The sequence below is a fragment of the Passer montanus genome, unplaced genomic scaffold (assembly GCF_014805655.1).
Source record: "Passer montanus isolate IOZ18808 unplaced genomic scaffold, ASM1480565v1 scaffold2, whole genome shotgun sequence".
NCBI lineage: Eukaryota > Metazoa > Chordata > Aves > Passeriformes > Passeridae > Passer > Passer montanus.
Genome location: NW_024366591.1, coordinates 16009953 through 16022274, shown reverse-complemented (window position 1 = coordinate 16022274; position 12322 = coordinate 16009953). Strand labels below are relative to the sequence as shown.

Below are 12322 nucleotides of genomic sequence, written 5' to 3'. Positions count from 1 at the left end.
ATTTCCTCTTGAAGTTTTGGTCCAAAACACCATAGTTACTGAAGAGCAGTTGGTGAAAGCCAGCCACCTGGCAGCATCCTTTAAAGGCTGCTCAAATAATTTCCTAATTGTCAGTTCCACTCATGAATCGCATGCATCCAAACTGAGCCTGTACCTTTGCCTGATGTCTTTGACTACAGAAAGCCATGAGGTCCAAGGAATATGAGTGCTTCGTGTTGAAAATCCAGAGACTAGAGAACCTCTGCCGTGCTCTGCAGGAAGAGAGAAATGAATTGTACAAAAAAATAAAGCAAGCACAGTTCCCAGAAGAGGTGAATGGAAATGGCATCTTAGAAGAAGAAGAAGACGATGAAGAAGATGATACTAAAACAATTTCTTCCCCCTCTGAGCAGGCGAGCATAGAGCTGCATGAGAGTGACAAGAAGATGCTGAAGCAGCTGGCTGAAGCTTTCAGGGTGTCCCACAAGGCAGAGGACTTCCTCCCAAGCAACAGCAGCAATCCAGAGACCTGTGACACTCAAACATGTAACCCTGTCCTGGTGCCAGAACCTCCTGCTCCTCTCACTCCACATTCAGAGGCTGGGAAAAACTTTGAGCAGCCCAGCATGAGCACACCAACACCCACTGAACACACACCAGCACCCACTGAAAGTATGACAGCGCCCACTGAGAACGTGTCAAAGCCCACCAAAAGCACGCCCTCACTTCCAGACAGGGTGCCAACACCCACAGAAAGTGTGCCAGTGCCTCCTCAGAGTGTGCCTGTACCCACTGGGAATGTGCCAATACCCACTGAAAGCATGCCAGCAGCCCCTGAAAATGTGCTAACCCCCTCACAAAGCACACCCATCTCCCTTGGGAATATGCCAGTACCCATTCAGGGTCCACCAAAAGCTGCAGAATGTGTGGATGACCTAGCAGAGAGATCTGTCCAGGGTCAGTCTGTGGAGCAAACAGGGGACACAGACATGGAAGCAGTGGATTGAAGACACCATGTCTCCAGGCTTGTCTTCTGCATACCAGAGCTCTGCTTTGTCCTCTAAATGGATACCTTTTTTTTTTTTTTTAAGAAACAAAAGTTGATTCCTAAAACACACTCATGTATTTGTATGCAAATGCAATTCACTTCTCTTTGCTACCACTATCCAGTAATAATGGGTCTCCAAATTTTGCAGTCCTTCATCTGCTTGAAGTATAATATTTTCTTAATGACATGGAAATACAATGAATTCACAGGATCTTTTTTGCCAGGCATGATGATTCATCTCATTCAGGAAAATAATTTTAGTGTTGCACTTCCATGTTTCAAAAACCATTGCAATTCTCATGCATATATTTAAAGACTCATATTAATTCTATTTATTTTGACATTGCATAAAAGATGGCCTACTTGGACACACAGTGATTTTAATAAATGAGGTGAAAGGCATTTGTAATTACAAAGTAAAATAGTGAAACCATAAATGTGGTCAGCCATGTCCAAGGAGCAGTGCAACAACCAAAGGTGAATTTTTGGGCAAGGAAATGACCACTCAGCACTGTAACCTAAACACCCACAAGCTTTCAGCCTTACCTTCCATTGGTCTTTTCTGCTCAGTGTTCTAGAACAGGTTTTGTTTTCAACAAAACTACAGGGAAAGGGAAAAGAGCTTTTCTAGATTGACATAAAATAACTGAAAACAACAGCAATTTTCAAATTGATGGCAATTCCTGAGGTAGGGGTCACAACTCTCTTTCTACATCCAACAGAAAACTGCTACATTATCCTACTATTTGGAATCACAAGGCCGACAGTGGGGATCATGCCTGTTTCCAGCTCACAAACGAGGTGAGAAGTTCAGAAGTTGGTTGCAGATCCCAGTTTCTAGGCAAGGAGCAAAAAGAAGAGTGAAAGGTACCAGGACGTATTCCAGAAGAATACAGAAGAATAGTCCTGGGATCATGGTTCTGGATGGTACTGTCCATCCCAGTTACAGCCACATGAACCACAGCTTCCTCCTGGCACTGCTGCATGTGCTGATGCTCCCAGGAGAAGGATGAGGACTCACCTGTCACCCCATTCTGGAAGCAGAGCACAAGTCAATAAGCCAGAAGCAAAGAGGAACCAGGAAAGCAGGAATGCCTCTCACAGATACCTCCAGGGGCTGGCTACATTCCCATCCCCTTTCTTGTCTAACTGGCTCTTCCCATCTGCCTGCCAAGAGCTATTGCTTAATAATGTAGCCACCTTTTCAAAACTGGTTTATGCTGGTGCCAAGAACAGAGATGAAGAAGGAAGGAGGCAAGGGAGGATACCTACCAAGACAGCTCTACTGTCTCAAGCAAGGAGAGTAAGCAAGCTTTTTGAAAGAAGGTTAAAATAATCCTGGGGGACATTCCTTGTTTCTCATCTCCCTCCTCTGAATTCCACCCAGGATTTTCAGTCTTAGCTGGGAACAGCTTAAGAATTTGAAAAGGGCAATTAAACAAGATGTTTAGAGGTTGGAAAGGGAAATATTACAATCAAAGAAACCCATGTTTATAGATAAATCCCAAGAAGACCCAAAGACAAAGCAACTTGTTCAAGCCAAAGTTGAAGTACAGGTGAGCCAAGAGGAAAGATGTCATCTTTGACACACTGTGGGAAACAGTGGCCACACAGTCCTTCCAGCATGTCACTCTCCAAAAATGGGGTTTAAATCTTTGCTTACTGCCAACATGGTCCTGATTAAATATGTCCATGAACTGCTTGGTTACAAAGCTGATCCTTGGGGTATACAGAGCAAAAACTGCAAAAGTGTTTGGATATGGCCCGTAGCTATCATGACTACAGTTTTCAATTGTGAATGCCTCACGTTAGATAACAAGACCTACAGGATTTATCTCATGTCTTTAATCATGTGAAAGTAGATAATTTGAGTCTTATTTATCTTAAGCTCCTTTTATAAACAGTGGAGAAGGAAAAGCATCTTTTGAGGACAAGTTATCCCATTATAAGACTGGCATCCAAGTCAGAAGGAATTACGTTCTCTCTGGAGATGATCTTTCCCTTCAGATACTAGAGCCAGCCTAAGACAACTAATTTAAATTTAATTCCTCTGTTGTCGGTGTCTAAATTAGGCAACGTGAATTCCATCAAATATTCAGATTCAAAGCCCTAAGTGAATGGCCATCTCTAAAAACCAAGCCAGTTTTGTGCCTGTGAAAACATTATAACAAATCTGTATCTTAAGATAAAAAGTTATACTCACCTGATACACTTCTTTTAGTTTCCATTGACTTAAGTTGGTAGAAATATTGTTTCTGTTACAAGTTTTGTTTGTTATCAGGGTGACTTTTAAAATTAATGCAATTTGTATACTTGTTAATGTTTTGGGGGTTTTAATTCTTGATCTTGTTTGATTCTGTTGCCATTTTAGTAACCACCTGCATGAAACTGACTTCTTTTCTTTAAATACGCCCTTCTTTTTCTTCAAATAGCCTTCAGTTGTTGATGTTTTCTTATACATTCATATATTTAATGCAATAATAATGAACTTGCAACTTTAGGTTGGTTCCATTTTACATAATCATTATGGTCACATCTTTAATTATGTAATTCATGTCTCATATCTTCCAACTTCAGCAGGCAGGGAGACAAGGATCCTGCAGATAAAAACTTCCTACAGAGTTATGATTTATTCTTACAGCATCATTCCTCATGAATAAATACACAGCCTTCTGGGAAAATTACTCCCACTCTATTCCACCTTCCTCATTTTTGCCCTTGAAATTCTAACACTGCAAAATTCTAACACTCACATACTTGCAGCTCCTATTACTATGAGTTTCTCTCACAGACCTGTTGCTTCTCTTCTTTTCTCAAGTACCAAGTGAATTTTACCCCAGCAGTTTCCTCCTCATTTTCAGTATGTATGCACACATACAATACTGAAAGCACAGAAGAGTGGCCTTCATAGATTTTAGTTTCAGGATTTGGCTTCATGTGTTTACAAGAGATGAGAATTGTAGGGAAGATTCTGGCTGATCCCAGGCTGCATAGAGTATTTAGAGTCAAACTATGGAGATGGTTCATGTGTAATCTCATGGCCTGTAGAGCTGTGGAAAACTGGAGTGGAAAATCTGTAAAATATAACCAAGCATCTCTTTATCATCCACTGCATCAGACTGGAAGATTAAATCACCATCACAGATTTCTGTGTGCTAACCTAGATCGTCTCATTCTTCTTCAACATAAATTCCTGGCCTCCCTTGCTCTTTTTTTCCACTGGTACCCAATATAAAACTGACTATGCACAGTATCCTTGTGAAAAGCCTTTGGGATGGCAGTCTGCACAACAGCTCTGCTGCCCTTCCCCAGGTGCCTCTGCACTCAAGGCACAGAAACCCACACTTCTGTGGGTTTCAACACCCATTTGGAAGCAGTAAGGGACAGTGAGTTGTGTCTCCCCAGTGTTCATTGTTATCATCATTATTCTACTAATCTGGCACTCTCATCAGTCCTGCTGTGTTCTGTGATTGCCTCCTTTAGTCTTGCTTTTATTTCACACAGTTATTCCCTTACCTTCACAGGCACAGATTTGGGGGTGAGAAGAGGTGGTGATGGTAGCTATTTCTTCCTTACTAAGAAGCAATAGCTTTTTTTAAAATCAGCATCTGCTGACATTCATTTGGTTTCTGGAATTTCTGTTTTCTCAGGTTAGGTGGTCCAGGTGCCCTATGGCTGACGTGGGAAAGCTTCAGCCTGCACACTGCCAGCTAGTTCAGGTTCTGAAAAACAAAGTTGCAAGCTGAACACACCTCCAGTGTCACAGTCAATCCTACACAGAAATGAACCTTAAGTCCCAAGTGTCGAGTGCTGCTAGTCATCATGCTATCTCTTCCCATGTGTTTCCCACCAGTTTCCAGACAAACAAAAATAAAATGCCATCTCTGGCAGAAGTGTGAGTTACATCTTGTCCCCCGTGCCCCCATTCAAGGCATCGCTCCCACTCAGATGCTGCACCCACTGCCCTCACCAGTGTGCCACTGCATGGCTGCATTTGAATTGGGTCACTCAAACAATACAGGTTAAAAATACACCACCACAATCACCAAGAAGAGCTAATTTTAACTCAGATCATTGCAGTGATCCCGCTGGGTTTTTGTTCTGATGGTATCTAGGGAAACATGACCTCAATTCTGGTCACCATAACTGCTAATTGAACTCCACCCATCCTTTGTTCATAAAGGAATCCACACATTTGGATGTTAATTCTGGAGTATAATGCTGTTCTCAGAGTTAATGGCAGCCTTTCCATTGACTATTTTAACAGACTTCTCCTGGACCAAATACAGAATTTGGAAAGTTGTATTTTAAAACTCAGTCTGACCCCGCATAAAAGACAGGGAAGACACAATATCCAACGCACAATCGTAATGACAGCTGCAGGTTTTGGAACTGTGTGTTACATCTTCTGCATAAAAAGAAAGCTCTCACACTTCCACACAGACACCCTGGTATCTCAAAGAGCAGAACAGGTCAAGTGCCAGCAGCAGGGTGATCACTCAAACTTCAAGGATCATGTCTCTGGTCCCAGTTGCTGTGGTAGAGGCTAATTGGCAAAATGACTCAGCAGTATGCATGTACTGAGTTTCTCTTCTCTTCTCTTCTCTTCTCTTCTCTTCTCTTCTCTTCTCTTCTCTTCTCTTCTCTTCTCTTCTCTTCTCTTCTCTTCTCTTCTCCTCTTCTCTTCTCTTCTCTTCTCTCTTCCAAAATGTTATTAAATCAAAGTTTATAGACCACAGCACTCCAGAACACAGAACTCTGCTTCTGTTACACTGGAGGCTGAATGTAATATCAAAAAAATGAAGCTTTTTCTTCACAGAAAGAAGAGAAACAGTGAAGTCCATGACATTTTTACTAGCAGCCTCTATTTGTGGGCTGGTAATGCAGTGTTACCTCCTGAAATCCAAGGTCACATTTACATCAACTGAAGACAGTTTTAAGTTTGTGCTTCTAGACCATCACTAGACTGCCAGACCATTGCACAAACCCACACCTTTAACTGCTGCTATTCTGCACAGCTAGAAAGTCTGTTCAGAAAAGTCTTGATGACAGAAATAGCAGCTTGACACAATTGGAAAGAGATGGACCTGCCATCATGAAAGATGTCTTAGCAGCAGATCTCTGCACCTGCCTTGGTCAACCCATTTATCTCACCTGGCATTTTCTGCATCATTAAATACACCCATAACACTTTAGATGAAAATAACTGCAGTTTACAAGCATGGTTCACAACACCATGGTATGTTCAGCTGTCTCCTCAGAAAGGTGTAATGGTTTAGCCCCAGCTGGCAATTAAATACCATGTAGCCACCCCTTCACTACTCTCATCCCCACTGTGGGTTGGAGAGGAAAATCAGAAAAGGTAAAACCCATGGACTCATGGACTGAGATAAGAACAGTTTAACAACTGAGATAGATTAAAATACAACAATAACCATTATTATTATTATTATTATCATTATTATTATTATTATTGAGATGAAACAGGAGATAGCAAAGAGTGAGAGAGAAGTAAAACTGAAGATGAGTGATGCACAATTCAGTTGCTCATCATCCACTGACTGATGCCCAATTCAGTTGCTCACCATCCACTGACTGATGCCCAGCCTGTCCCTGAGCAGTGATCAGCAGTTCCTGGCCAGCTCCCCACAGTTTATATACTGCACATTTCACTCTGTGGTGTGAAATAACCCTTTGGACAGCTCGTGTCAGCTGTCCTGGCCATGTTCCCTGCTGGCTTCTTGTGCACCTGCTTGCTGATAGAGCACAGAAAACTGAGAATTCCTTGACTTAGAATAAGAACTAGAGAGCAAAAACTAAAGCATCATTGTATTATCAACATTATTTTCATACTGAATTCAAAACACAGCACTGTACCAGCTACTAGGAAGAAAATTAACCCTATTCCGGACAAAGCTAGGACAAAAGAATATTGAAGTTCCCTTTCTGTAAAAGCTCACAGTGACCTTGTGCCTGCAGAACAGCAGCTGACAACCCACCCACCACATCTTTAGTTTATTATGTTTGCTGTTATCTATTTCTGTGTCTCTGTTACACATATAACAATAAAGATTCTTAATGAAGCACAGCTTAAGCCACACTTACCAGTGAATTGACAGATACCACACTGACATCCTAATTATGTATTAATGTAACATATCAAGTGATGCAGGTGTTTTGTTACAGACCTGCAGAGCTGTAGTAAGATATTTTAGTGGTGTAAGCCTTGCAACATCACAGCTGCAGGGACACTGCTGCTCTCCTTGTCACCCTTCTACACCAGAGAGGCCCTGGGTTTCATGCAGCACCCTGGAGGATCCCACAAGTACCAGTGGATAGCAGGGCGAGGCATAGAATGCAGACATCAGGTGGTGGTACACCTGGAACTCCTGCAAATTTTGCACTATGATCTCTGCTCTTGAGACCCTGTGTCTCACACAAATTAATGACCTTTCTGCCTCATATTGCTGCTTGTAAAATGTGGGTAGTGAATATGATTGTGAATTATTTTGAGTGCAAGTAACATTTGCTTTTCAATAAGACCAATTGCTTTCATCTAATTTAAGATGCCATTAAAAATTATAATCATGTAATATCATATTGGTAGGGAACTTTAGAGATCACCTCCCCTTCCTAATGGAAGCAGGATCCATTTTGAAACTACATCAGGTTGCTCAGGTCTTGTCAGTTCTGAGCATTTCCAAGGATAGAGACTGCATGTCTCCAGACACTTGTTCCTGTATTTGATTTTTCTTCACAGTGATTTTTTTTCTTTCTGTCTAATCTTCCTTGGTGCAGCCGATGTCCTTTGCCTCTCTCCTTGCCATTATGCATCACTGTCTTCTCTATAGCATCCCATCATTAGTTCAAGATTCCCTCTGAGCCTTCTCCAGGATGGACAAAACCAGCCCTTGAGATGACACAGGACGTTCTCATTTCACAGCAAGAGAACTCACATACATGTTTAACTGCAGCAGTGCATTCCCTGCCTGTTCACACTGCTGCTATCCAAGTAAAGCAGCCACCACTTCCCATTCATCCACCAGTACCTCAGCATGAACTCCATCACAGTGGAAACTCTCACCTATTTTTGCAGCATGGCAGCTCATGGTAATAATTTTCTAACTCAGCCTGGTGAAAATGCCTCAGGCAGCTTTAGATTGTTATGAAAATGCTTAAGCAAATCAAATCGTTTTGAATTGGCTTTGCTCAGGGAATGACTTTGTAGGCAGCTGTGCCAGATGAGCAGAGAAAACATTGTTGGCCAACAGGTGGGTTCATCCAGGTCCATTGGGAATGCAAAATCCTCATCCTTCTGCGGCTGCAGCTCCCACCAGATGAGTGGCACAGCAACAGCTACTTGAGCACTAATTCCCATAGGCTCAGACTCCTGTGCTTGATAGAGTTTTTCTCCTGAGGTTTTGTCAAAACTTTCTGAGTCCTCAGCAGACAAGTAATTGTTAACAATAACATTTACACAGGTGTACGAACTTTCCACACACACTGTTCCTGCTTGCCAAGCAAAATGTTACAAAGGATCAAGAAGAAGAAAAATGCAGCAGCGCAAGAACTTAGTTAAAGCACACCCACACGTGCTATGTTCAAACAGAGAAAGCAAAACAAGCAAAAGTCTTTTCTAATCCTTAAAGGTTCAGAAGCTTAAGTCAGTTTTTTAAAGATATTTTGTCTTGTTGCACCAGCCTATTCCTGAGAAGCCACTCTAGACTAGAGTAGAATAGGACAGAATAGAACAGTTCAGTTGGAAGGGACCTACAATGGTCATCTAGCCTACCTGCCTGGCCACTTCAGGGATGACCAAAAACTGAAGCACTTTGTTGATGGCACTGTCCAAATGCCGCTTAGATACGGACAGTCTTGTGCTATCAAGCACTCCTCCAGGAAGCTTGTTCCTGTGTTTGACCACCCTCTTGCTAAAAAAAAATGCTTTCTAATACCCAGTCTTTGTTGCATTTTTTAACCATTCCCACGTGTCCTATCACTGGATTTCAATGAGAAGAAATCAGCACCTCCCTCTCCATGTCCCCTCAGGCAGCTACAGAGAGCAACAAGGTCAAAATTCAGCCTCTTTTTCTCCAAACCAGACAAGCCCAAAGTCCTTCTCCACTCCTCAGAGAACATGCCTTCCAGCCCTTCCACCAGCTTTGTTGCCCTCTTCTGGATGCACTCAAGGACCTTCACATCCTCCTCAAATTGTGGGCCCCAGAACTGCTCACAGTGCCCAAGATGAGGCTGGTGGTGCCATGTCTGATGCACCCCAGGATACAGTTTGCCCGCCTGGCTATCCGGGCACACACTGCTGCCCCACACTGAGCTGCTGCCCACCAACACCCCCACATCCCTCTCAGCACAGCTGTTCTCCACTCTCCCAATTTATACTTGTACCTGATGTTACTCTGTCCCAGGTGCAGAATCCGGTATTTGGATTTCTTGAATTTCATCCCATGAATCATTGCCCAGTACTCCAATCTATCTAGATGCCTCTGCAAGGCCTCTCCTCCTTCCAGAGTCATCAGCACCTCCCAGCTGACTACTGTCAGCAAACCTGCCAAGAGGACAATCAACTGCTGCATCCAGATCATTTTATATATACTAAACATGAACATATCCTACAGGGCATCTCCCAGAGGTTTTCCAACCACCAAAGTCTGAATAATATATGTGTGATAACACTTTAGAAGTCTGTTGGATGTGTACTTTTATTTTGAAAACTGCTGAAACAACTTAGCTAACAGTCATGGCTGATGAACTACGTAACTGCAAGGACTTGTGAGGAATCAGCTTGGTCCCAAAAGACAGGGGCAAGGTTAAGTCAATATGATGAAGCTCTCACATGGTCTGTGCCCTAGCACTACTGACTCCAGGACTCAAAAAAGCCTGTCTGAAATATCTTCCCCTGTGCTGCTGCAGTGTGCACCTGCAGCAGTCAGAGGGAGCAACAGTACCACAAAGGAAAGCCAGACTTATTTTGGGGTCCTCACTGCCACACTACAGGTTTCCAAAGGTGTGATACTGACATTTCTGGATCCTGTGCATTTTCAAACTGACACGGTCAAGCCAGTGTAAGTTCCCACATGCACATTTATCGTGCCTTGGCAGCCATCAAAATAATCAGAAAAAATGAAAGTTCACAGTTACACAGTATTTTTTCTGAAGATTATACACACATAGTTTAAAACTTGGCTTACTCTCTCTGGCTTACCTCACAAAACTGCATTTCCACTACTCAGCAGCTGAGCACAGAGGGAAGAGAGGATTCAGCAGTAATCTGAACTAGAAAGTCCAGCTGCTTTACGTGTAGGTGTGTGTTTGTGCCGAGGTGGCAGCTGAGTGGTCATGGGACAACAGGGCAGCCTTGCTCCCAACCCAGGAGCAGAGCAGGGCTGGGCCCTCCAGCACTCCTCTCCTGCCAGCACATCTTCATCAGAGGCCAGACATGAAGCACATCAAAATCCACACAAATTATAGAACTCCAGTAAGGCAAACACTGCAGAGAGTGCTAGCATGCAGACACCATCCTCAGCAAAAGCTGACTGCAACCCACAAACTCCCCTCCCATGGCGTCCTTGCATTCGGCTGTGACCACTGCTGTGGGTGGTGACTCCCACCAGCTCTGGTGACCTTAATGACAAGACAGAGACCAGAGGAAGCTCTTCGTATTTGAACAAGGTTTCTCACCAGCTAAACTTTATACTGCAAGTAAACTAAATGAGTCATCAAACAGCTTGACTGAAGCACTCTTAGTCTTCACCAAAGTGCTAATTCCACCTCTCCCCCAGTTTGTTGAGTCAGAATGTCTCTCCCTCCAGCCCTGCTCTGCTGTACACAATCCAGAGAGGAACTGCAATGTTAATTCTCCCATCACCTCTTCCATGCCTTCAGCCAAATGTCCTCACCTACTGTTTGAGTCAGATTTCTGATTCTTTTCTTCCTGTGAAAGGGATTTAGCAGATAAACCCCCATTAATACTATAATTCTTATTAAGAATTCCTGGCTAATGAGAGATCTGCCAAACACATGACCAGGCTAATTTGTACAGTGCTTGTTCTCAGCAATACTGAAGTTCTGGTGTCCATCAATTATCCAAAGCACTAGCACAAATCTGGCATAAACAGGCACAACCCATTTTCACAGACTTCAGGAGACAGAGGACAACTGCATGCAATCCTGTCTTGGCTTCCTAGATCTGCTGCAAGCTACTCATTTCTCACATTTTCCAGCCACAAACAGGCAGCTGCTGAAACCTACTTCTATTAGGATCTTCCCACAGAGCAGAGAGGTGGGTGGGCAATCCTGCTCCGCCTGCTGCGGAGCTGGGCCGCCCCCTCTCCATGAGCACTAAGCAGTCACACACACCATGGTAGTGACAGTGTGCTCCCACCAATCTTCCAGTGCATGACTAACAAAGCAAGGACCCTCTCCAGACCCTTTCCACCTGCATGGTGCTGGGAATTTGAGCAGGCTCATGATGCTCTAGGTTCCCTGTGTAACAGGTCTCACATCACTGACATGTAGCAACAGAGGTGGTTAAGTGCTGCTGATTTTTACCTTGCTTTTCCATGACAGCCTTTTAGATAAATAGTTCTCAGAAGAAGGTCACAAGCATATCAGAGATGACGAGGCAGAACACAGAAGCAAGACAATTCAGCTCAGCCATGTCCATGCTGGCCCTCTCCAAGGCTTCCAACTCCCCACACTGCATCTTGGACCTGCAAGCACTAAGGTGCACAGAGCCAGGTCCATGATCCCCCCCAGCTGTGAGCATCCCCTCAACTCCAGCATGGGTGGGACAGCAGAGGTAAGGAACAGGCAGAGGAAGTTAAATTCAACAAAAGGCACAAGCATTGCCAATTTTTAAGTGAGGAACTGAATACAAAATCAACAGGAAGAATTGCTGTAAAACTTACGTCTGGAAATGGCCCTTACTCTGCACTTTTTACTCCAACCAACCTGGCTGCTGCACTGCCTCCAGCAGTTGATTACACTTTGTGTGTTATTGTGCTCCCAGCCATTCCATTTCCCTGTTCCACCCGGCTGTATGCTGAGGTCTGCAGCCTGATCCCCTTTTGCCAGCAACCTGGCAGACAAACTAGCCATGACTGCACCAAATGGAGAGGCTGACCAATGGCAAGGAAAGACTTCCACACAGTTCAATATATTCTTTGGCAGAAAACAGATGTAAAAGCAGGCTAAATTCAATTATTTGTATAACTGGAATATCCTTGTTACAGGGCTTGTAACCATAGCAATCACTTAAATGAAGCTTTAAAGAAAATA

General features: G+C 43.5%; 1 protein-coding gene across 1 annotated transcript in view; it reads left to right on the top strand.

Annotated features, from left to right (window-relative positions):
- The window catches only part of TXLNB (taxilin beta), a 41698-nt gene extending 31976 nt beyond the window's left edge, over window positions 1-9722 (top strand). The window contains exon 10 of the mRNA XM_039706792.1: window positions 180-9722. Coding sequence (XP_039562726.1) covers window positions 180-986 — 807 coding nt within the window. The 3' untranslated portion in view covers window positions 987-9722. The remainder of the gene's footprint in view (window positions 1-179) is intronic.
- Window positions 9723-12322: the final 2600 nt, after the last annotated feature.